Source organism: Pipistrellus hanaki (genome assembly GCF_964339955.1).
Source record: "Pipistrellus hanaki genome assembly, chromosome: 16".
NCBI classification, from domain to species: domain Eukaryota; kingdom Metazoa; phylum Chordata; class Mammalia; order Chiroptera; family Vespertilionidae; genus Pipistrellus; species Pipistrellus hanaki.
The window spans coordinates 31,489,146-31,515,597 of NC_140518.1; the positions used below are offsets into that span (position 1 = coordinate 31,489,146).

General features: G+C 50.9%; 1 protein-coding gene across 1 annotated transcript in view; it reads right to left on the minus strand.

The window, feature by feature from the left end:
- SLC6A4 (solute carrier family 6 member 4) overlaps nt 1–18,739 on the minus strand; it is a 37,168-nt gene extending 18,429 nt beyond the window's left edge. The window contains exons 1-2 of the mRNA XM_084862949.1: nt 18,509–18,739; nt 2,269–2,723 (exon numbers count right to left, since the gene is read on the minus strand). Coding sequence (XP_084719075.1) covers nt 2,269–2,611 — 343 coding nt within the window. The 5' untranslated portion in view covers nt 2,612–2,723; nt 18,509–18,739. The remainder of the gene's footprint in view (nt 1–2,268; nt 2,724–18,508) is intronic.
- Nucleotides 18,740–26,452: the final 7,713 nt, after the last annotated feature.

Below are 26,452 nucleotides of genomic sequence, written 5' to 3' on the forward strand. Positions count from 1 at the left end.
CCTGGGACCCTTGGGACAGATCTCCTGTGACCGCCTGTCAAAGAGCTGAGAGGATCTATGACTCACTGAATTGGTTTCTTTGTTCATCAGTATCACCCCTGGCTCCAGACACTCCATTACTGGCACTTAGCTATTTTCCATAATTCCACTGGATTTGGGGCCGGAGTGCTCACTGCGGAGCCGCTGCAGCAGGTGGGCCGGGGAAGGGCAGTCGTCCTGGGCTGAGGGGCGGGGTGCTGCACTCTGGCTCCCGGGAGAGGCAGAGTGTGGGAATGCCGGGCTAAGGACGGCTCACTTACCGCCCACGGACGGGTCGGGTCGGCTGGATTTTCCCAGACGGCCTTCCCGCGCATCAAGTGCTGTGAACCTAGAAACCTGAGGTTTCCACCTACCTGACAACCACTCTGGGGGAATCTGCATTGGAAGTCAGAACCCCATGGTGTTGTCGTGGCAGCATTTGTCCAAAGGGTTTGCTTGTCTGGCTTCCCCGTAAGGAATGAGGTAGGAGAAACGGCACTAGTGGCCCAGCCCCTTAAGGCCAGTGGTCGGCAAACCCATTCGTCAACGGAGCCAAATAGCACCAGGACAACGATTGAAATTTCTTTGGAGAGCCACATTTTTTAAACTTAAACTTCTTCTAACGCCACTTTTTCAAAATAGACTTGCCCAGGCCGTGGTATTTTGTGGAAGAGCCACGCTCAAGGGGCCAAAGAGCCGCGTGTGGCTCGCGAGCCGCAGTTTGCCGACCACGGCCTTAAGTAATGCTCGGGCTAAGGGTGAGTGCTCCCAAGCTAGAGGTAAGGGATTCCAACCTCTGCTCTTCCCAGGCAGTGAGTGCTGGCCTCCCCAGCCCCCATCCTGTCCCCTCCCCCTAACCCCCTCCAACAAGAACTGCGTCTGCAGCTGCATGGACCATGGCCCTTCAGGCAGCTCTGTGTCAGGCCATGGACGCAAATGCACATCCTCCCAAGCCTCCTTTTAGCTGCCCTCCCAAATCTGTGGCCAGAGCTGCTGTCAGAATAAACACGGCCCGATATGACTCCCATTTTCCTTCTTTTCCTGTTCTGAGAGCAAGTCCAGTGTGTCAGCACAGAAGCCCCACACCTACCCTCTCCTCTCTCTGGGGATCCCATACCCACGCCCACAGTCAGCTATTACTATTACTATTATTTTTTTCATAATCTATAAGTTAACTGCTCTGAAGGCACTGGGAGGAGGAGGAGGAAAAAGAACTAGTCTCTGGCCTCAAAAACCTAACCTTCTTGTCAGAATACAAGGCACATCCATGCATGGTTGGGGTTGGCATTAATGTCGTGCCTGGCTGGCTGCAGCTCTGGATCATGCCCAGACGGTCACTTAAGACTCTTGCCAGGACCGGTTTGGCTCAGTGGATAGAGCGTCGGCCTGCGGACTGAAAGGTCCTGGGTTCAATTCCGGTCAAGGGCATGTACCTTGGTTGCGGGCACATCCCCTGTGGGGGGTGTGCAAGGGGCGGCTGGTCGATGTTTCTCTCTCATCGACGTTTCTAACTCTCTGTCCCTCTCAATTCCTCTCTGTGTAAAATCAATAAAATATTTTTTTTTAATTTTTAAAAAAAAGACTCTTGACCTGAGCTGACCCCTTTCTCTGATCTCACACAGGCCCAAGGGCCCAGGAGGGCCTGCACCCTGGAGCTACCTCCCAATTTTTCCTCCCACAGATCTCCCCTCTCTGGACTCCTCGGAGGAGCGAAGGAGCTCAGCACAGGGCTGCTGGTCTCCATCACCTCTTGCTGGGTGGAGGGTGGAGCTTGGACATGCAGGGATGAGAAAGGGCTCTTCAACACATGGAGCACTAGGAGCCCTGGCTGGTTTGGCTCAGTGGATAGTCTTGGCCTGTAGACTGAAGGGTCCCAGGTTCGATCCTGGTCAAGGGCACATGCCCTGGTTGCAGGTTCGATCACCAGTGGGGGTGTGGGGGTGTGTGTGTGCAGGAGGCAGCCGATCAGTGATTCTCTCATCATTGATATTTCTCTCTCTCTCTTCCTCTCTGAAATCAATAAAAATATAATTTTTAAAAAACTACACAAATGGAGCACTAATGATGTTGAAATCTGCTGAGGTCAGGCTAGGGAGATTTCGTCCAACTTCATAACCCGAGAGACTCAGACATGCAGAGCTAAAGAGTGCTGGCTTACTAGACAGTTATCTATGAGATAAGCTTCTCAGTCTAAGCAGTCAGATCAGTTAAACCAGACAGGAAAGATTGCTCGTGGCCCATAATACTGACCCCCTCCGTTCTGGTAACAAATGTAGGGAAAGCGCCAGACGTTGCCCAGGTCCACAGCGTAGCCAATGACCGACAGGAGGAAATCCATCTTCTTGCCCCAGGTCTCCCGTTCCCCCGAGGGAACCTCAGCCACTAGGGCGGCGGTGGCTGCCGGGGTGGAGTGCGGGGTGTCCTCCTCTGCCCCGGGGCTCGGAACCGCTGAGTACCCATTGGAGATCTGGCCGGGCTCCACCTTATCCCCAGCGGCGGGAACACCCTTCCGAAGAAGTCCGTTTTCCTGACAGTCTTCCCCATCCTTACACAGGGACAGCTCCTTCTGGGAATGTAAGGGCGTGGTCTCCATTCTGCCGACTAGCAGATGATGCTGACGCCCATCCGCTGGAGGACTTGAAATGAATTCTTGGTGCACGATCTGTGAGGGTCTTCGGAGCTTTCTATCAATGGGATTGAGGGCTCTGTTGGAGAGGCACACAGAGAAAGAATAGAATTAGGCATTTTTACTTGGCTCTGGCATTAACTCATCATTTTTGTGTGTGCTTAATTAACCCCTTTACCTTTTTCACCGAGCCCTCAAACCTCCACCCCTCTGACAATTGTCTGTCTAGTCTCTGTCTCTATGAGTCTGTTTCTATTTTGTTTGTTAGCTTATTTTGTTCATTAGAGTCCACATATGGTATTTGTCTTTCTCTCACTGGCTTATTTCACAATACTCTCCGGGTCCATTCATGCTATTGCCAAAGGTAAGGTTTCCTTATTTCTCTCTGGCTGAGTAGTATTCCATTGTGTAAATGTATGACAGCTTTTTTTATCCACTCATCTACTGACTGGCACTTGGGCTGTTTCCAGACCTGGGCTAGTGTAAATAATGCTGCAATGAACTTAGCAGCGCATATATTCTTTCGAATCCATGTCTTGGGTTTCTCCTAATATATGCCAGAAGTGAAATAACTGTGCCATTTTTGAATTTATTTTAAATAAAGTTCCACTTTTAAATTTTGAGGTAACTTCATACAGTTTCCCACAGTGGTGGTACCAGTCTTCATTCCCAACAATGCACCAGGGTGTCCTTTTCTCCGCATCCTCACCAACACTTGTTATTTGTTGATTTGTTGGTGATAGTCATTCTGGTAGGTGTGATGTGATGTCACTGTGGTTTTAATTTGCATTTCTCTGATGACTAGTGACGGTAAGCATCTTTTCATATGTCTATTGGCCATCTGTATTGTCTTCTTTGGAGAACTGTCTATTTAGGACCTTTGCCCATTTTTTAATTTGGTTGTTTGGTGATTTTTTTTGGTGTTGAGTTTTTTAAGTTGGTTTTTTTTTTTTTTAAATAAATATATGTAAATTTTTGATACTAACCTCTTATCATGGTGAATATGTTTTTCCATTCAAAGGGTATCTTTTCATTCTGTTTATGGTGTCTTCTGCTGTGCAAAAACTTTTCAGTTTGATATAGTCCCATTTATTTATTTTTCCTTTTATTTCCTTTGCCCAAGGAGATATATCAGAAAAATATTGCTATGAGAAATGTCTGAGATTTTACTGTCTATGTTTTTTTCTATGATTTTTATGGTCTCAAGTCTAACATTTAAGTATTTAATCCATTTTTAAATTTATTCTTATATATGGTGTAAGAAGGTGGTCTAGTTTCATTTTTTTGCATGTATTTGTCCAATTTTCCCAACACAATTTATTGAATAGATTATCTTTACCCCATTGTATGTTTTTGTCTCTTTTGTCAAATATTAATTAACCATAAAGGCATGAATTTATTTCTGGGCTTTGTATTCTATTCATTGATCTCTATATCTATTTTTTATTAATATAGCCTTGTGATAGTTTGATATCAAGTAATATGATACCTCCAACTTTGTTATTCTTTCTCAAGATTGCTGAGGCCATTTAATGTCTTTTGTGGTTCTATATAAATTCTTGGAATACTTGTTCTACTTCTGTAAGATAGGCCATTGGTATTTGGTTGAGAATTGCATTGAATCTGCATATTAGACATCCTAATAATTTTAATTCTCCCTATCCATGAACACAGTATATGCTTCCACTTATTTGTAGATTCTTCAATTTTTTTCTTCAGTGTCTCAGAATTTTCTGAGTACAGGTCTTTTGCATCCTTGGTTAAATTTATTCCTAGGCATTTTTTCAATGTCATTGTAAATGAGATTGTTTTCTTAATTTTCCTTTCTGATAATTATTGGTGTATAAAATGCAACTGATTTTTAGATATTTATTTTGTATTTTGATACTTGACTGGATTTATTTACAAGCTTTAATAGTTTGTGTTTTGGGGGTGTGTGTGTGAAATCTTTAGGGTTCTCTAAATACAGTATCATGTCATCTGCAAATAATGACAGTTTTACTTCTTCCTTTCCGATTTGGTTCTTCTTGTCTGATTGCTGTGGCTAGGATTTACAGCACTATGTTGAAGAAGAGTGGTGAAAGAGGACATCCCTGTCATGTTCCTAATCTTAAAGGAAATACTTTTAGCTTTTGCCTCCTGAGTATGATGTTGGCTCTGGGTTTGTTATACTAGTATATGACCTTTACTACATTAGGTATGTTTCCTCTATTCCCACTTTGCTGAGAGTTTTTAATCATAAATGGGTGCTGCATTTTATCACGTTTCTTCTGCATCTATTGATATGATCATGTGATTTTTAAAAAATATATTTTATTGATTTTCCACAGAGAGGAAAGGAGAGGGATAGAGAGCCAGAAACGTCAATGGGAGAGAAACATTGACCAGCCGCCTCCTGCACATCACCCACCGGGGATATGCCCGCAACCAATGTACATGCCCTTGACCGGAATCGAACCTGGGACCTCTCAGTCCGCAGGCTGACGCTCTATCCACTGAGCCAAACCGGTTTCGGCAATCATGTGATTTTTTTATCCTTTATTTTGTTTATGTGGTGTATCACATTTATTGATTTGCAGATTTTGTACCAACCTTGCATTCCTGGACTAAATCCCTCTTGGGCATGGTATATGAACTTATTAATATATTGCTGGATTCAATTCACTAATATTTTGTTGAAGATTTTAGCATCTATATTCATCAGGGATATTAACCTATAATTTTCTTTTTGTAGCACCATCTCGGGTTTGGAATTAAGCTCTTGTAAAATGAGCTTGGGAGTCTTCCCTCCTCTTGAATTTTTTTGATAGTCTGAGAAGGACAGGTGTTAGTTCTTTGAATGTTTGGTAAAATTCACCTGTGAAGCCATCTGATCTAGGACTATTGTTTGATGTGAGGTGTTTTGTTTTTGTTTTTAATTACTGCTTCCATTTCACTAGTTGCAATCTGCTTATTCAGATTCACAGTTTATGTCTGTCTCTACTGGGATTGGGTGTATGCAGGAAGGACCAAGATGTGCTTTTGTCAGCATTGGGCCCAGGGATAGATCAGCAAAAGTCCTCAAGGCATTCTGAGATCCGCCTGCCAGCTGCCTGTTAGGCTCAGTCACTAAAAGAGCCTCTGGCGGTATTCAAGTGCATGAAATAGGTTCTCAGTGCGTCACCAGGTAGGGGCCAGTGGTGTTCACCAGATGGATACAGGTTCAAACTTGGTGCCAGTGCTGAGTCTGAGGCCACTCAAGTCTAGCTGCCACCCGCTGAGTGCTTGCACACCTTTGTTGTGGGGCAGGGTTTTAGGGTTTCATCAAGGTGAGGCCACCAGAGTTTATGAGGCCCCAAAAGACCCAGATGTGGCCGTGTGAAGGAAGGGCACTGCACCACTCAGGCATGCGGGTAAAATGGCCCACATCCTAGAGCCACACAACTCAGTCTGGCTCAGACTCTTCCAAGGGCCAGAGCTCCGCAGGGTAGAACTACTTGAAGTCAGCAGGATGGAGCTGGTGTATCTCCCATAGGGGGATGTACCAGTCAGGCTTGGGAGAAGGTGGAAAGTGGGAAAATTGGCCCCTGCCCAGAACCATACAACCGAATCTGTCCTGGATTCTTCTCAGAACTCCTAGGGAGCCTGAGTTTGGCAGGGTGGGGCCACCAGAAATTGGGAAGGGTGGGCCTGGGGAGCCTGGAGAGTGGGCCTATATGACCTCCTGTGAGGGGGAGGCACCAATCAGTTTCATGGGAAAGGGGGGGCGGGGAATGGCTCCTACACCAAAGCCATACAACTCAGTCACTGACACCCCCTGAGTCTGCCTAGACTCTACACCCTGGCCCAGGTAGCTGACTCCTCAGGAGGGTGCAAGCTCAGCAGTGTGGGGCTACAGGGAGTCCAGAGGGTGGGGCTATTGCATTTCCCCAAGCTGATGCCATATGGAGGAGAGTGTTCTACAGAAGAAAGATGGTGTCTGTGGTGTGGGAGAGGACTCAGCACAGGGACCCTGGCAGCTGCCCCTTTAGCTCTCTCTCCCCGGAGCCACAAGCCCCAGTTACTTATCACATGACTATAGTCTGCCCCACCCTCACTCTACTAGAGTTCAGGGTGAGTGGCTATGAATGATATTTTATGTGTCGACCCATTAAGAAGGCACCTGTGTCTCTGACAGATTACTACTATTCCTGGCAGACAAAATTCCCTCTAATTTTCACAGCCAGATATTATATGGGTACCTCTTCCCAGTTCTTGTGCTCTGGGTTGGGGAGCCTGGCTTGGGATTGAGACCCCATACTTGCCAGGGGCTACCTTCCTTTGCAGCTGAGATATCCGTCTGGAACTTCAGCTGCTGCCCATGGGAGTAGAGCCAGCCATTTTTGCGTCTCTGCCCTTCCTACCAAACTAGATGTGACTTCTTCTATAAACCCTTGGTTATAAGACTTCTATTCAGCTAGTCTTTGGTTGGTTATTCAGGCTGATTGTTCTACGTTTTAGTTGTAATTCCAGTTTGGTCCTGGGAGGAGGTGAGTGTAATGGTCACCTACTCTGCTGCCATCTTGGATGCACTCTTCATCTTAAACTACACTAGTTAGCGGGATTACAAATGCATCTATTAACATGTGAGATATCCTGTTTTCTCATTTAAAAAATGCCATATGTAGGTGTCGGACCATACACGGATTCTACCCCTCCTATCAGTCTCAGCGTGCTTTCTTCTTTACTTCTCTACTTGCAGGACTTCCGTTCAGCCAGATTTCAGGCGGTTCTGAATGATGGTTGTTGTCTATTTTAGTTATAATTTTGATGTGATTGTGGGAGGCAGAGAGTACTGCATTTACCTACGCTGCCATCTTGGTTCTCTGATCTCCTTAAGTTTTTTTGTTTTGTTTTGTTTTGTTTCTTTAGAGAGTGATATGTCAATATAATTATTTTTTTTAAATATATTTAAATATATAGCTAAATTCAATCTGAACTTGGCAGTCCCAGGCTGTGTTGTTTGAAGAAGGCCTCCGCACTCCTCGCTGGCCTATATCAACAACACTCTTTCCACATTAAACACTGAAGACCTGGAAGAACAGATGGCAGGGATAAAGAGCTTACGAAGTGCCGCCAGATGGCACTCAGTGACAGAGCCTGCCCCCAACGAAGGCCACCCCCTTGCCTGATCTTTCTTTCTCTACCTTCACAATTTTACTCAAAATTTTCTTCTTCCTATCTTTAGTACCATAGCTTTCCAATAATTTAAATTGAAGTTCAAAGAGCAAGCATCTCTGGCATGTCCACCAGGGTGGACGGGAGGGGAGCATTATCTATCTCTGAGGATACAGTACGGGGAAGTAGTATAGCCACGCTAGTAACTCCTCGCCTTCCTGCCGCAGGCATCAAGGGATTTGTTCTAGATTCCATTGACTTTCTCCCTCAGGGCACTCTGCAGGGAAGCTGGAAAATGTGTGTGCTAGTGAACTTTGGGGGCGCAATGTGTGTTTATTAAGGTCCTCAGGGGCTCAGCCCTCAAGGCATCTGATCGTGATTTCTTGGCAACTGTCATGAGCAGCTCCTACAAGAATACACACTCTTCTCTATTTTTGTCCTGAGCACTACAACGAGCTTACTTCCTGAAATATCCCTAGCACTTCATAAAAAATTATCAGCAGGCTGAAATGACCCAAGTTGTAAGGAAACCTAGTAAGAGCATCCCCTAGCTGAAGCATGGCCTCAGATCGTCTCTCCCCAGAGGTTGGCCTCTGTCCGCCCAGCTCTGCTTTCTGGGGTTTTCCTCTTGTGCTCCCACCCCTGATCATAGAATATGTGGTGTAAACACATAAATTACAGCCACCTGAAGCCACCAAACTGGTAGAGACACACATCTCTTCTCCATCTCACTCCTAGGCCTCTCCCAGTGAGACGGAAACCCCTCCCCACTAATAATCAGGTTGGCCAGTAGTAGATGGCCTGGCCCGGGCCCCCTTATCCTGCAGGATGCTGCATCCCCACTCCTTTCCCACGGTCCTGATTCTGCAAAGCACAGACCACCTTTTCTTACAGCTTTTTCTACGGAGATCAGCAGATAACAATGATTGAGAGCAAGCTGGCAGGCCCAGGAATATAGAAGTAAGAGTTGTTAAGGTTGGCTTCCAAGAATGCTCTCTTGAAAGCTTTCTTTTTTTAAAAAAGATATTTTTATCCTGCTGGGTAGAGAGATTGCAAAGGAGGTCAATGTTACAGCTGTGACCTCCTCCAGGCAAGCTTCGAGTTTCTCCGTGGCCACAAAAAGCCCCAGGAGCCTTCCTTTGCACCTGGAATGTATGCCGTTGACCCTGGCTGAGCAGGGACAGACCACGGTGGGGTGGGGTCCTGTAACTCAGCTTCTTGGTGGGATAGCAGCTTGATCTGCAGGAGCTTCGTCTCCACACACCCTCGTGCAATGGTGCAACTGAGGTGCTGACAATTGACTTCCTGTTCACATTCCCTCCTCCCAGCCCTGGGAGTGGGCTCATTCAGCCTACCACTTCCCTCATAAGAAGGATTGTTGCTATTTAAACTTCTGATCAGATCTCCATTCTTCTTTCCTCAAACCCTGTATCCGTAGCCAGGGGAACCGGTATCTGAACAAGCATGTGATTACAGTCATGGTGATTAGTCATGGAACCTCCTGGCTCTTTGGAAATGCCTGTCCCCTGTTCCTACACGTCTGTTGGACGCACATCAGAACATTCTAAAGCAGAAATGCTATAGAAATGTTGGACCTCGATTTCACATGTCGGGGTCAAAGTGAGTTCATGTCTCAGGACACTCAGTTTCCATTTCAAACACAAAACAAAACCACCATGAATTAATGGGCTTACCATGGAGATAGATTAAGCACAGGTCATACAGCCAAGTGGCAATTGGCATTCTCTATTCAGAGGGAGTCTAAAGGTCCCAAGACACCTACCAAGGTTGATAGGGATGACGGCGCTCAGGCACCAATGAGCATGGTAAACACCCAGCCTGGCCCTCTGCCACAGATCAACAACCCTAATTCGTCAGTGATGCGAGGTGTGCCTGCTCTGGGCTGGGATCTTGGAGATGGGGCAGGCACAGTCCTGCCTGCATGGTGCTCACGGTAAAGGCCAAATCTGGCTGGTGGGAAAAGGAACAGGATGCTCGAGGAGGGAGAGGCTGCTGCTGCTTTTAGCGCTAATGGACCTCCCACTGTAGCCGTGAGGCGGCACGTTCAAGTACCTCACATTTCTGGCTTCCAATTGCCCTCCGATTTTACAAGTCTTCCTTTTGTTGCTATTACACAGCTTCTGTCACAGGGCACTGAAAAAAAAGTTTTTAATCCTCATTCAAGGATATGTTTACACAACGATATTAGAGAAAGAGGAAGGGAGGGAGAAAGACATCAATCAGTTGCCTCCCGTACGTGCACTGACCAGGGATCGAACCCAAAACCTGGGTATGTGCCCTGACCAGGAACCGAACCCGTGACCCTTCAGTGCACTGGCCAAGGCTCCATCCAACTAAGCAAGCCACCTGGCCAGGGTGACATCTGCTGCTTTATTTAATTTTTCACAAGACAAGACCAAAAATCAAAACCTCGGAACTTAAACTTTTCAACCTGAAAGAATCAACTAATAGCACCAATTCTAAAGTAGCTTCAATAAAGCAAATGCTATTTATGTGAGTGCGGATGGATTATGCTGAAACAAGGTAAAGTGTGAATATCTGATCCTGATCTGAGTTCTTTGAGGTGTGAGCCACAGGGACTCCTGGCTCGCCTTTCAAACATCAAGGAAGAGACTTGATATGAATGGAGAGAGGAGAGAAGAGCTGCTTGCTGTTTGGGTGTAAGGGGTCGAGAGGAATTCCACAGTCAAGGCCATCTCCTATCCAAAGAATTCCTGAGACCGATAGTTCCAATTTTTGGAGAGGAATTAAAATCCCCAGGGCCACCTGGGGCAGAAGGCTCTCGGTCCAGAACTTTCTCTTCCTGGAAGAAGACAACGTGAGCTCCTCTCCTCACAGAGTAAAACCTAGAGGATTAGCCGTTGGTGGTGGGGTTGCAGCCACTCCAGGGGCCAAAAGTCCAGGGATCATTCGTTGTGTCTTCAATGAAAAGAAATGGGCTGGGCTGAGGTAGGCATGCATGGCCCTCCTCCAGTGAACGTGAACAGACGAATCCAACTAACCAGTTCCTGTGTCCACCACCACAGCTCTCCTGTCTCACCTATGGGCACTGGGATCCCAGATTCATCACTCACTCACTGGCTGTGTGACTTCGGCAAGGTCGCTGAACCTCTCTGAGCTTCCATGGCCTTGTGTATAAACCAGGCCTCATGTGCGGGAACAGATCAGTTGTGGGAATTAAATAAAGGCAAGACAAATACTGAACTCACATGGATGGTCACTACGCCACCACCCATATGAAACCCATTCTGCTTTCCTACTTCACAGCTCAGCCAGAGAAACTGAGGCCCGTAGGTTAAGCCATTCGTAGTCCAGAGCAGCGGTCGCCAACAGATGGTCCTCGGACCACTGGTGGTCCGTGAGGTCCGAAAGGTTGGCGACCGCTGGTCCAGAGCACAACCAGTGGGCAGCCTGAGCTAAAAGCTGGGCTTCCATCCCCTTCCTTGGGCCCTCACTGGTTCCCTCTTGCTTCTCTCAATCACTGCCTGGAGGCACTGGGAAACTGTAAACAGCAGATTTCTGGGCTGCTCTCCCGGAGATTTTAATTCAAGACATCTGTGTGGGCGCTGAATTTCAACAAGCACTCGAGTTATCAGGGCCAGGTGGGCCCCACGCATGCCCGGGGCATCTCACCCCACACCATGGCTCCCTCTGATTACCCAGCATCCTCCAAGGCCTGGCTTAAGTTCCTGTCCACCCTCTCCATGAAGCTTCCTCTCACCACCCCGGCCCCAGAGGATGCTGGGTAATCTGCTCCACCAGTCAGTGTTGAATATCGTGTCTCATTAGTTTTTTGTTTTGTTTTGTTTTGTTTTGTTTTGTTTAACGTATTGGCGTTGCATTCCCTGGAAGCAGGGGCCGTGCCCGTGTGTGTCTATTTTGAATGTTCTGGGCACAGGGCCCGGGGAACCACAGATGCCCATGCTGGCAGGTTGGAGCCTCAAGTGAGACACTCCTCTTCCTTCCCCAGGGTCCCTTCTCAGGGCGCTGCCCTCCTGTTCTCACCCATGGGAGGATCTGTTGCATCTGGGGGGGGGGGGGGGGGAGGGGGCCCGCAAAGGGAGACTGTCACCAGAACAAAAAATTTAACGGATGCTCCGGCCAGTGTAGCTAAAGGTTTAGAGTGTCGGCCCAAGCACTAAAGGGTCATGGGTTGGATTCCCAGTCAAGGCACGTACCTGGGTTGCAGGTTCAATCTCCCTGTCCCGATTGGGGTTTGTGCATCAGGCAACCAGTTGATGTGTGTGTGTGTTTGTGTGTGTGTGTGTGTGTCTTTTCCCTCCCTCCTCCTTCCACTTACTCTAAAAATCTATGAAAAAATATCCTCCTGCCCAGCCAGTGTAGTGCAGTGGTTGACTTTTGAACCAGAAGGAGGTCATAGTTTGATTCCCAGTCAGGGCACATGCCCAGGTTGCTAGTTGGGCAGGGGACACACACACACACACACACACACGTGCAGGAGGCAGCCGATCAATGATTCCTTCTCATCATTGATGTTTCTATCTCCCTCTCTCTTCCTCTTTGAAATCAGTAATAAATATATTACTGATTATATATATATATATATATATGTGTGTGTGTGTGTGTGTGTGTGTGTGTGTGTGTGAATCCTCCTCACATAAGGATTAACAGAAAATAAAATAACTCCTAACTGGTTTTATTGTCACCACTGTCCCTTCTGTAGTAGGTGACAATGCTGTGTTCTATAGTGTGCATTTTAGATGTCTTCGTATTTTTATGGTTAAACTAGGACTTTGTAAACTAGCTAGGAGGCTAGCCACCATTTACAACATTTATTTCTGTGGGTTAAAAATATATTCCAAGTTCTAAATAAGCAACTCAGGAATAAACATTTGGAACACAGACCGTTGATGGGTGTGCCCACGGGTACTTATTTCAAAGTCCACAAAGCACAACCTGTGCTCTCGTTTAATCCAGAGCATGTCAGACTTTTCCAGTCCACAGTCCATTAAAAAAAATTTTTTTTCATTAATCCTCACCCGAGGATATTTTTTTCCATTGATTTTCAGAGGGAGTGGAAGGGAGGAAAGAAGTGTGGGGGGGGGGGGCGGGGGGGGGGTTGATGCGGGGAGAAGCGGGGAGAAGCTTGATGCGGGGTTGATGCGGGGAGAAGCATCAATGTGAGAGAGACACATCAATTGGTTGCCTCCTGCATGAATCCTGCATGAACCCTGACGAGGCCAGGATGGAACCTGCAACCCAAGGGCGTGCTCTCGACCAGGAATCTTTCAGTGAGGGCCGACGCTCTGACCCCTGAGCATACCGGCTAGGACAGGAGTTATTTATTTTAATTTAATTTTTTTCTGGTTCTTTTTTTTTTTTTAATTGACTGGCATTGAACCCTGGACCTTCCAGTCCACAGTCCAATGCTCTATCTAATAAGCCACATCAGCTAGGGCTTTTTCTGGTTCTTAAGGGAAATTTAACCGAAGGACAGAAGGACAAGGAAGTAGAGAAACTCTTGTATGGATCCCGTGGACATGTCTTCTCGGCACCTTTAAAGAGCTGTAGAAGCTGAGGACTGGAATCTCTTATTGCCCTTAACTTCACAACCTAACTTTGCACAGAAAACAAAACTGCTTGCACTCCGTCACTGTCATATGTCTCAGCGTGGACTGGCCAGGAAAGTGATTTGGGAAACTCAAACAGGTGAAGTGTTAGATTAAGCAGGATTAGGAGTGTCACTTACACTTTATAAACACTCCTTTATTGCTGTTATAGTGCAATCTGTGCAATAAATAGCAATGGAGATTAAAAAGAGCGTGGGCGCGTTTTCAAACACAGACTTTCTTGTCCTTAATATAGGGGTATTGCTAAGGGGACTCGTGTGTGAAACAAACATGAGGAGCCCCACAGAGGGAGCCAAGAGGGAGGGAGGGAGGAGGCAGGAGGGAGGAGAGGGAAGAAAACCAGCCCCAGGGCCAGTGTGCTGGGAAATGAGGGTGGAGTTACTGGTGGCAGCTGAGCAAGGCAGGAGAGAGGAGGGATTTGAGGTGAAATTAAATCAGATGAGAGTGGGAAGAGGATAGCGGAGGGGGAACTGGGGTGGAAGAGCAAAGCTGGGGGAGAGATGGGTTCGGGGAGGATGGAAACCATGTGTGGACAGCTCTTCAGCCACCAGCTGCTTGTGATTTGGGTGTGGTTGCTTGAATTGAAAGTGCCTGTATTCTTGGGGCGAGAAGTGCTAACATGTGGTTTACAGCGAGTCCCGCGTATAGTTTGGAGACATTCGTGAAAGATCAGTTCATGGTGACCCAGTCCTGGTCCAGTTCTCAGATGCACTGGGAATAAGGGCGAGAGAGGATTTCCCAATCCCTGGGAGATTCCAGCCTCAAAGCTACAAATGGCATCGTTGAAAGATGGGGGAGGGGGGTTTGAATATGGGCTGTTTGATAGTAACGTGTGTGTTTTTTTATAGTAATGTTTTGTCAATATTAAGTTGCCCAGATGTGGTAAGAAGGGGAATGGAGGGTGTATTAGAATGCTCTTGTTCTTAGGAAACATGGGCTGACGTATTTAGCGGCAAATATTTGGATGTCTGCAAATTCTCCAAGGTTCAATGCAAAAATTATAGACATATGTAAATTGTATAATTATTATATTATGTCTTATACTATATACAACGTATCAAAATATCTATACACTACATACGCAAAAGTTAGGTGCATGTGTAAAACTAGAATACACACACAAATGTGACACAGAGTGTGCAACTGGTGAGTCTGGGGTCACCGGGCCATTTTTCTGCCTTGTCAGTTGCAATTTTTCAAAATTAAAAATGGGGGGGGGGGAGAATTCTCGCCCTCAGAGGAGCCGGGAACCCTCCCTGCTGCCCGCGGTGCCCAGAATAGCCTATCTGCTCTCTCCCGGCCCCTGCCCTCCTCCTTCCTCCCCTCCCGCTCCTTTCCTCTGAGAAAGAGCCAGCTGACTAGATTAGCATTTAAAAACAACACACCCCAGGGAGAGAGAGGAGCGGGTGCCCAGCCTCAGGTTCCAGGCCTGGCGGTGAATTCCCGGGCCCTGCCAGCTCTGCCCCGGACTCAATGAAGCCTCTTAGAACAAAAGATTCCCTCCGTCTATTCTGTTTTCATTCAGCAGCTCAGGAACAAAGGAAACAGACCAGTCTCTTTTTTTCTTTTTCTTTTTTCTGGACTACCCAGAAAGGCCACACGAAAACCCAAGAGGGCAAAGGCCACCGATTGGCTCCCTCCACCGAGCTCACCCACCAGCCTCCCGCCCTGGGTCCTTCCGGAGCACGCAACTGGCTCTCTGAGTTTTGCCCCTTGGCCTTGTCCCAACCCCTTTCTCACCTCTTCCCTCCTGTGTCACAGGATGGCATGAAGGACGGGGCCCCAGGAGCCCTTCCCCTGCCATCTGCCCCTTGTCAGTGCCCGGGGGCCCTGCTCCCTGAGCCGGCCCTGGGACGGCATCTCCGTGTCTCCAGTGACTGGTCCGTTTCTTGCTCTGCAGACCAGAGGTTTCTGGGGGTCATGGGCTGGGGGCGGGGGGGTAGGAAGAGTAACTGGCTGTGGCTTTTTAAAAGCATGTGGTTTAAATACCCACTGACAAGTCCCCTTGGTCCAGGGTTGGGGCGGCAGTGAGAGGGCTGTTGCCAGGTTCCAGGGGAGACAAAGAAAAGGAGAAAATAAGGCGGTCAGACCTCACCTCTATTCCCCTGGGCATCCCAGGAGACCCAGGGCTGGGAAATACTGGGTTTAAAATCATGTTGTCTGTCGCCCTTCAGAGAATGAGCGCTCACCTTTCCGGTCAGTGGGAGCTGACCAAGGTCAGGCTGAATGGACGCCCCTTCCCGGGGACGGGACTCAGAGGTCATTTCTGAATGTGGACTCAGGTCAGAGGAGGTGCTCTGTCTAAGATCAGGGGTCTGTGTCCGCGGGTCATGGGCCTTGGGCCCACCTAGAAAAGCAGCTCGCCCTCCGCCCAGGGAAAACCCTTTAGACCTGGTGTCTTTCTGAGGTCAGTCCCATCTGTTTCCACCCAAACAGATGCCGCTCTGCTTTCCCTGGGGAGCTGCTGTGTCCAGGGAAACCCAGAACCTGGCCAGTGCCCTTGTCCAGGGTCAGGGTGGCAGCACCTGGACCGCAGGGGCAGTCAGCCAGCTTCCTTTGCCCCAGGGGAGGAAGAAACGGGGCATTTCTGACTCCACATCCCAGCCGGTTCTGTGCACAGACCTCAGGGATGGGGAAGATCACTCAGCCCAGATCAGCTTTGCCAGGAGGCTGTTTCTACGACCCCACCCCCTGGGCGCCTTGCACAGGGCAGTCAGGGAGCCAGGAGCTCAGGCCCGTTGGGGGGACAGGATGGAGGCGCAGAGCCTGACCTGTGTGTGTACGAGTGTGCAGAGCCTCGTCTTAGAGTGGAAGCCGGGAGGCCCCCACAGGCCCCTGATTGGATGGTGACATCTGGGCCAAGTCCTGCCCTCGGGCATTTTGCCCCATCATTTCCACTTGTGTCTGCTGAAAGCAGAAAGGTCAGGGTCACGGGCGCGGAATGAGTGGAGGGGACTTAGACATGCCGTGATGCAGGCCACCCTCCCCCCTCACTTAGCGCTGAGGCCCGGGAGACCCAGCGGGGCTGATCTCTGGCCCGGAATAACCACGGCTCAAGGCACTTTCTGAAAGTGACAGAAACATGACTGCCTTTTCCCTTTTGGCCACCCTTTTGGTTAAAAAAAAGTCAAGTCATGGCTCCATCTTGTTGATTCACGAAGCGTCAACTTAATAAACGGTTGCTTCATTAAAACTGCCCTTCTTCAGGCAGTCCTCCCTGCCTTTGTTCTCTCAAGCTATGCCACCCAGTGAGTATTAAAGAAGGAGCTGCCACTTCCTGGCTAAATTTCTGAGATCACCTTTGGAGTTTCTCTTTGGAGGGTCATCCTGTTGTAAGAAACCCCTCCCCCCACCCACCCGCACGCACCCTACTGCACTGTCATCTCGCCCGTTGGTGAGACTCTTCGACACGCCTCTCCGACTTTCATCAAAATGCTCCAGCAAAACCGGTTTGGCTCAGTGGTAGAGCGTTGGTCTGCAGACTGAAAGGACCTTGGTTGTGGGCACATCCCCGGTAGGGGGGTGTGCAAGAGGCAGCTGGTCGATGTTTCTCTCTCATCGACGTTTCTAGCTCTCTATCTCTCTCCCTTCCTCTCTGTAAAAAATCAATAAAATATATTTTTTTAAAAATGCTCCATCAGCTCAGAATCCCCCCAAGGAGGAATTTCTGAGGTTTTTTTTTTTTGTTGTTGTTGATTTCATTAAAACTTCTAAATATCCCACCCCCACTCCCACCCCACCACTCAACGCTTGTGCATGTATTTCTTAAGCAAAAAGACTGAGAGCAACGGGTTTGCGTACCCGTGCTGGTATCACATCTCTGAAATGTCCTCCGTGGACCATCAGAGGGTCGAGGGGGCTCTGGATTAATTGGAAACAGTCTCAGTCTGCTCTTACTCAGGTTCAGCGAAAACCACCAAGAATCCCGTGCCCTGGAAGACTTGTGTAATTCGCACCAGCCCTCTGAGAGCCTGCCCCTCAGCCGTGCTGGAAGCAGCCACCCCACCCGGTCTTGAACCTTTGAACATCAGTGGCTACACACAAGAGAAAGCGGTGGGAGAAAGAACAAAGCTGAGTGCCTCCTTTTACTCCCAGAAACCCGAATACGAACACTGCCCAGGTGACCCTCTCTGTTTCATAAAACTCACACCCCCAGGTTGCTTTCTTAGATGTTTTCCTAGGTAACTAAAAACAAAACACATTACATATCTGATCTCGTCTAACTACGGTGAGAGAGCTAAGCAAGGCTCATACATAATCCAATGACCTGGTTCATTTCTTTCTGGGCAAAACTGGCCATACAAATACATGCACACACAAGCCTTTGTTATGTCTGACTCAGAAATTCTAGCCTTCTCCAATTCTCCAGAACCCCCACTGGAAAAAAAAAATGAATTCATTAGGCAAAAGACCCCGTGCAAAAGGAAATGTGCTCTTTAGCTCCAAAGAGATTTTTTTTCCCCAAGACCAAACTTGAACGTAGGTGTTTTTTTGTTTTGTTTTGTTTTTCAAGCTGCTGATGGTCTCTCTCGCACTTGCGCGGGGCGGAGGAGCCGGCTGGGGCTCGCCTTCCCCATAAATTCTGAATGGCCTGCGAGCTGAGCGCGCAGCAGCTCCGCCCGCGAAAGCAACCGGAGCGCGCGGAGCCTCGTCCCCCTTAAGTGTCATTCAGAGATTTCTCCAGACAGTTAGGCATTTGTGCCAACCGCCTCTCCCGCAGGAGCGTCTCTGCGCGCAGCCCCGGCACGCGAGGGCAGGGCGTCAGGATCAGACCGAAGCCTTGCATGGGGCGAAACTAAAGCAACTTTTCCCTACGCGCAGGATGGCACCGCGCTAAGACCATCTCCAAAGGGTCTCGCCCTGGTCCTCGGGACACCACAGATCGCACGGGAGCGAGACAAAGGAGCCCCCAGGAGGCCCCTGGTCCGCGCCCCGGTACCCGGTCCCCTCTACCTGCGGCCCCGGTCCGGGTCCCGGCCGCCAGGAGCCCCCGCAGCCCCGGCGCGCACACGCCGCGCCAGGTGCCCGCGGCCCGGGAGGGATGAGAGGGCCGGAGTTCTGGGAAGAAGGGGGTGCGGGGGAGGGTTAGGAGGAGCGAGAAGGACGGCGGACCCACCTGCCCAGGCGGTCCGCGCGGAGGCTGGTCCCAGGGCTGCCGGCGCGGGGAGCCTCGCGCCCTCGAGGCACCGGGCGGCCGCCGCCTGTGCCGGAGCTGCGCCCGGGCGGCCGTATTTGTACTCGCGGCCCCTCACATGGTCTGATCGCTAGATAGCCGCCGCCAAAGGGCTCTCCAAGAACCTCTGCGTCATGTGGAGCCGCGCAAACTTCACGCTTCCACGGCGGCTGCTGCTCGGCGTCCCTCCTGGGGTGGGGGTGGGGGACCCCCCTGGGCGCGCTCACGGGGGAGGGGGACGCGGGGGGAGGTAAGTGGGAAGGAGGCGCGCGCGCGCGCACACACACACTCACATGCGTGCATACACTCACACACACACACACACACACACACACACGCACACACACACTCACTCCCTGGGAGGGGCGGTGCTCCAGGCAGAGAGCGCGCGAGCCTGGAGCGGTAGGACAAGGAGCGCCAAGAATCCCAACTTTCCTGCTCATTGACGTGGGGGTTGGGGGTGGAGGGAGGAGGCTGCTCCGGGACCCACAGGTATCGGTCCTCCCTCGCCAACGAATCCCAACATTTTATTTAGGTTTCTGCTCCACGTCCCTTCCTCGGAGCCATCCGCCTGGACCACTGCGCCCTCCCACCACCCCATCCCGAAACCGGCCCCACGTTCCCTCCGAGGACGCAGCGGCACCGCGTCCGGTTCCCCGCCATCCGGTGCCTCCCTCGGCTCGGCAGCGCCCAGCCCGGCGGCCCGCGGTCAAGGCTGCAGAGTGAAGACCTACAGGAGCATCATGCTTCCCCACCGGGAGGACCCGCCACGGGGCAGAGCGGTCACAGCAGGCACACAGGGTGGGGCAGTGCGGTCTTACAGCTGTTCGTAAGGAGAAGGATGCAATCATCAATATATAACACAATAAAAGAGTCTTTCGTGTGCGTACACCTGCAGACCTGCCTGTGCCCCGCCCTGTCCCCGGGGGAGGAGCTGCAGAAAGCTATGTGGCTGTGATGTGGGAAGGGTGGGTGAGCTCCCCCGGCATTTTAAATATCCAAAGAGGTTTACGGCGCCAATTGTGTGGAACCGCTTGAAAACATGACTTGGGTAAGTTTAAAAACAAAACAACAAAAAACTTAAGTCGAAAAGGGAATTCAATGCTATAGTATTTTGACAGTAATTTCATCTTCTTTCTGTCTTTTTTACATTTGAAAAGAACAAGTTGCAGCACTTGCTTCAGGGATGTCCCCAAAGAAGCTGGGATGAGAGGGCGAGGGCCGCCCCACCTCCCTGGCCCCAGAGCAGGCGGGGACCTGGCAAAGCAGGAGGCAGACAGGACCGGCAATGGCACGTTTGCAGCCCCTGGTTCTTGGAGGGTCAGAACCAGAGAGCCGGGCTCCCACCCCACCCGGCCGAGCCGGCCAGGCTTTTGCAGGGCAGGTTAGGAAGCAGCTACGCTCTCCCTGGGTGTGGGCTGTGGGCGGTGCCCAGCCCGGGAGGAATCAGTGCGGGGTTTTGGTGCCACCTTGAGGTCTAGGATTGCAAGGAGCGTGGGGCAAGCCTCAGAGGGCACCCGGGCTGCTCTGGCGAGCTACCTGGCGCTCAGGATGGAAGCAAAGCCCGGCTGGTGGTCCCCGGCCGGCTTAGGGGTTTCTTCCGGCTGAATCCTGGGGGTCAGGGCCCACGGCGGGGCGGGGGGCGGGGGGGGGGGGGGCTCCTGGCAGAGGAACACAGCCCGCTGCACCCCAGGTTCCACTTGGCCTTCTGGCAGAGGAACACAGCCCGCTGCACCCCAGGTTCCACTTGGCCTTCATAGATGCATGTGTGAGTGCTGGCTGAGCAAGGCGCTGCACAGAGTAAAGGGTGGTTCCGAGGAGGGCTCAGGGCAGACCACAGGGAGGAGGGCACTGGGCCGGGGGCCAAAGGCTGCTGGAGTCAATGGCGTGACTTCAGTCCTTGGCTGAGGCTCTCGTCTCCACCCAGTCTGTTCTCCAGGCTGGCTCAACGTGGTTGTTAACACCATTCCACAGTCTCACAAACGGATGAGATGACTGCACCACCCGCAACCCCCATTTCTAGTCTTCTTTTATTATCTTTAAAAATATATTTTTAATGATTTCAGAGAGGAAGGGAGAGGGAGAGAGAGAGAGAGAAACACCAGTGATGAGAGCATCACTGATCGGCTCCCTCCTGCACGCCCCACACTAGGGATCAAGCCCGCAACCCAGGCGTGTGCCCTGACCGGGAATCAAACCGTGAGCTCCTGGCTCATACCACGGAGCCACGCTCGCTGGGCCTAGTCTTCTCTTTAGATCCCAATACTTATTCCTGCCCAGCCACCCGGGGCCCCTTTGGAACGGCCTTCTTCGGTGCCAGTGCCTGGCGGATGGAAGTCCCAGGAACCTGGGTCAAATCCAGCTCTGACCCTGTACGACTGTGTGCGTTTGTTCCCACACTTTGTAAGCTCCTTAACCTCAGCCTATCTAGTCTTTGGGTCCCTTTTCCATACAATGGGCATCCTAACCAATGGTGGGCACCACCCAGCATGCCGGGGTGAAGGGCTGCCAAGTGCAATGACATCAGGGCCTGCCTTCCTCTGCCCTCTTGCTCCCTGGCTGAGAGACATTGTCAGAAAAAGCCATGAGGGCCTGGCTGGTGTGGCTCAGTGGTCATTGAGTGTTGACCTATGAACCAGTAGGTCAAGGTTCGATTCCCAGTCAGGGCCCATGCCCAGATTGGGGGTTCAATCTCCAGTAAGGGACATTAAGGAGGCAGCCCATCCATAATTCCCTCTCATCATTGATGTTTCTCTCTCTCTCTCTCCCTCTCCCTTCCTCTCTGAAATCAACATATATATATAATTTTTTTAAAAAGAAAAAGGCACTAGGATTCCACCTGGACCTCCCTCGTTCCTCACTGCCTCCCTTGTGCAGTTCACACAAATTATCCCAGACGGACCATCCTCTCCTGACACGTGTGCTCTCTCCCTCTCCTCCCTGAGGGTGCCATCTGCAGACACCACTCGGCCTCGGCTGCCCCCACGTCGGCCTCAGCAAATCCAGCCTCTCCCCTCCCGGAAGCCGGCCCTTCCTTCCCTGTCTTGCTTCCCATTCTCACTGCAGCCACGGCCCGGTCTTTCCTAGCACCGAGCTCCCTCCCTGGCGGAGATCAGCAGTCCTGGCGCCTCTTCTCGCTGCCTGTCCAGCTCCACTTGATGGTCCGTCCTCACCATCCAATCGGGGGGAGCAGACAGGTGTCATCTGGGCCCCCAAAGGGGCGCCCTTCCCAGCCGTCCACCGACAGCCACCGGAGCTCCTTCGTGACCCGAGCTCCTACCCCATCCCATGCCGGGCGGAGGGGGCACCGCCTCTGCTCTTAGGAGAGGGCTGTGCTGAGGGCGGAGGCCGGAGGAAGGACGTGCTTCGGGGAGGGTCCTAGGCTTCGCCCACTTGGACTCGAGGTGCTGGTGTGGGGGAGGGGTGTTGGCTGCAGGCAGGAGGGCCTTAGACGTGAGGAGTTGTGCGGTGGTAGCCCCAGTACAGACAGGGAGGAGGTGGAAGTCAGGAGCCGAAGAGACTGGCTGGCCTGGGGGGAGCGATGGAGCCAGCTGTCCGAGATGTGTGGCCCCGGGCGGCTGGGCCAGGAGGCCATGGTGCATCCGTTATGTCTCTGTTCCACTAGCTTTTGCCCAGCAATAGCGGAGTCTCGGCTTGCTATGCAGCTGCAAAGGAAGCAGTCTCTCCCTTGGGGAGGTACAGAGCACGTTGATGGCTCTGTCTCCTCCCCACGGTCCCCCCTCACCACACACAAGCTCCGCCACCAGGAGACCCGCTGCCTGGCTGTCTCCAGGCCCCACCGCTGTTCCCCTGCGGAGCCAGGCCCGGACAGACGGGACAAACCGTGCAAGTCCAGCCCCTCTCTCCGGAAGCCCTGGTACCCTCCGTCTGTCCGGCCTCTGCTCTGTCCGCACAATAGCGGAGAGGGGGCCCGCCCTTTCCTGTGGGCTGTCCCAGCACGCCCCATCCTCAGTCCTCCGTGCGCCTTCCTGCTCCAGTCCCCCAGGCTCTCTCCCCCCACCCCCCCCCATGCTCTTCCTGGGAGGGGGCGCAGTGGTGGGGACTTCATCCATGTTCACCCATGTGCGGGGTATGGCACCTCCTGGGCAAGATGTGCTGCCACTGTGGGCCCCGGGCTTGTCCCCTCAGAGGTCTGCGTGGCAGCCTCCCTGTGGCGGGCCGTCCCTGATCCAGAAGACACAACGGGAAGGGGATGGGAGGGAAACGCCTTAGGAATGCCAGGAGGGGGACATGCTGTGGGCAGAGAGAGGGAGGGGATGTCGGGTCAGGCTCAGCTCTGAGGGACACAGAACACATTTGAAAGTGGATGAGTGGTGTCTTTGGCCACCTTTCACTGGCTCCTTCCTCCCCATTCCTGATGATCCTCCTGCTGTTGCTAGATAATCGTGTTTCCCCTTCCCCTTCCATTTTATAGGTATTTTGAGCACCCCAGGCTCTATCTGCAATATCGTGGAGGTGGGGTGTTTTCTTTTTTACCTCCTTCCTGCAGGATTCTCCCCCTGACCATACGTACCCTCAGCTAAGGTCACGTTCTGGAGGGTAGTCGCTTATACTTTCCACCCTGGCAGAGCCGTGGGAGGCAGGGGAAGCACGGAGAACCAGGAAGGGTGCCCGGTGAGCTCACAGAGCTGGTCCCACCCCGAGGTGCCCCCTCCATGTCCGCCCCTCCCCTGGGCTCCGAGTTCCCAAGGGCAGGCTGTGCCCCTCTCCACATCTCAACCCAGCAGGCCCCGCAAACACAGGGGGCAGAAAATGACAAAGGAGCCTTTCACTCCTAACAGACTTCGTGCCATGAAAACCAGGGCCCTGGGGACTGGTAGGCAGATCGCGGCACGTCCAGCCACAGAGCACGACACAGCTGTGGACAGCGAGACAGAGGGAGGCTGATTTGTTAACTGAGAAAAAAGGAAAACACAGAACGAGCACGAGCACGAGAGGAAGGCTGGTGTGTGCATCGAAGTCTCTCCAAGTGTGTGTATAAGACCCTGGGAATAGAGGTGCCTTGGAGAGAAAAGACATGAGGGGGGGAAGGGAACCCTGCCTTTTCATGGCCTGTCCTTCTCGACGACATGAATATTTGCATGCGTAGGTAATGGTTTTATAAAGCTTTTTCAGAAAAGCAGTATTTTTTAAAATTATAAAAGCAAAAATAAATAATAAGCAAGTGAGGCGACAGGAAGCACACAGGAAGACAGCCCCAGGCTTATCACAGCGCAGGAGGAGCCCTGGGGCGCTTCCGGGAGGGGGGAGGGGGTGGGGGATAGGCCACAGAGGCAGCACGGGGCCGAGTTACTCAGCGCTGTTGTAAAAAAGTCTTATCCTTAAGAAGGAGGCAAATGTTTTCTCCCAGTTACTAGGAAAGATGCTGCGAACCAAGAGAGGTCCTCTGCGTCCAGTCCCTGAGGCCATTCCTCCCTCCTGCAGCCCCACTTCCAGCTCTGCTTTGCCTGCTCCCTCACGCTCCCTCTCTCCTCTTCCCCTCCAGGAACTTCGAGACAACTCCCGCCTCTGCGAATAGGGAGCTTTTCTCTTAGTCTCTCTGAGGTTAGGGTTAGGGTTAAGATTAGGGTGAGGGTGAGGGTTGGTGAGGGTCAGGATCGCCCTCGTCTTTGATGTTTGTGTTCACTGCGGTTAGGAGTTAGTTTAAAAGCAGTCAGCACTTCTTCTTCTTCTTTTTTTTTAATATATATTTTATTGATTTTTTACAGAGAGGAGGAGAGAGGGATAGAGAGCTAGAAACGTTGATGAGAGAGAAACATCGACCAGCTGCCTCTTGCACACCTCCTACTGGGGATGTGCCCGCAACCAATGTACATGCCCTGACGGGAATCGAACCTGGGACCTTTCAGTCCGCAGACCGACGCTCTACCACTGAGCCAAACCGGCTTCGGCAGTCAGCACTTCTTGTCCTCCAACTTCAAGCCCTTCCTTACCGTATTGTGGCATTTACTCAAAGACCTCGTTCATATAAAGTCACCTTTTAAAAAAAAAAATTTGATTTTAGAGAGAGAGGAAAGTAGAGGGAGAGAGAAACATTGATGAGAGAGAACCATCAATTGACTCCCTCCTGAGAATCGAGCCTGCAACCCAGGCACGTGCCCTGAACAGGAATCGAACTGGCGACCACGTGGTACATGGGATGACGCTCAACTAACCAAACCACCCTGGCCAGGCCGGTCCCTTTCCTTTTCAACCGGCTCGTGTACATACATCTTATTTCCACAATTAAATGGTAAGTTTCCAGAGAGCAGGGAGCTATTTTAACCCCCGGAGGACTCGGCACAACACTGGACATGCTGGCGAAGCTCTGTAAGAACTGGTTATTAATAAAATCGACCATTTAAAAAAATAATAAATAAATAAATAAATAAATAAATAAATAAATAAATAAAATGGACCATTTATTGAGCATCTACCAGGCACATTATTGCATTCTCTTTTGTTCTTTTTCTACCTATAGGGGTGACAGACAGTATAAGCCCTTCGGCTCTGTTTGGCTATATGTGCTTTAAAAATAAATGATAGACTTCCTCCTTTTCAAACGGTGAGTTTCCCTAGGTAACTCATTTAAATATAATTTTTCCTTAAAAGTGGCCTGGAGACGGAGCTCCGAGAGGTTCAGTAACCAGTCCCTGTTCACACAGGCCTCAGCGGCACAGCCAGCCTATCTGACCGCGTCCAAAGGCCCCAAGCTTCCCAAGGGGCTGGGCTGATTTGAAACAAGAAGGGCACCTGCAGGGATAAAGGGGATAAGCCTCTGTGGTTTCCTCTCCCCCTCCAGCTCCCCTGGTGCCAGTCACCTCCGTGAGATCTAGGCTTTTCTGCTCAGCACTGAAGTGAGATCGCGGGCCTTTGCTCTGGTTTTGCTCATTCCTCTCGAGCAAGTTAAAGGAAGCCGGCTTCAGATCTATGTGTAAACTTTTCATGGCGACTAGCTGTCAGAATGCAGGGCATCTTCACTCACTCAGCCAACCATGCTTACCGTGGACTCGTGAATAGAGGGGCGGGCAAGACAAAACCCCTGCCCAGGAGCTGCTGACAGGGAGCATCGACTTTGGGGAAAATATACACAAACATACAAATAAAGATAGTTTCAGCCCGGCCGGCTGGCATAGCTCAGTGGTTGAGCATCAACCTATGAACCAGGAGGTCACGGTTCAATTCCAGGTCAGGGCAACATGCCCGGGGTTTCTGGCTTGGTCCCCGTAGGGGATGTGAGGGAGGCAGCCAATCAATGATTTTCTCTCATCATTGATGTGTCTATCTCTCTCTTCCTCTCACTTTCCCTTCCACTCTGAAATCAATAGAAATATATATTTTTTAAAAATTACAGAGGTTATTTGAGGCCTAGGTTATTAGATTATTAGGCTCTAGGAGAACTAAAAAAAAAAAAAAAAAAAAAAAAAAAAAAAGGAAGATAATTTCAGAAAGTGATAACACTGTGAAGAAAATAGATCCCAGGCCCAGTATAAAGCATGACAGGTGTGGCCATGGTAGAGGCAGCGGAAAGGCAACTCTGGGTACATAGATAAGGTGTCAGGATGGCCTTGGCAGTCCAGCCGTGACCCATGTCATGAGAAGCCAGCCATGCAAAGGCCTGATGGGAGAGCTGCAGGAAGAGGGAACAGCAGGGATGCGGGCGTGAGCTGGGTGTGTCTGAGGGGCACAGCCGGTTGGCTGGAGCGGAGTGAATAAGAAGGTAAGCGAGGAAGGTGAGTGCCAGGGCCACAGGGAGGAGGCTGTGTGTTCCTGTCACTGAGCGCGTCCATGCAGAACGTAAAGGGCTTCTCGTCTGTTCTGGAGCAGTGTGGGTGAGGGAACCTGCGAGGCCTCCGCCATGTGAGATGTAGGGAGGCTCCGACTGTA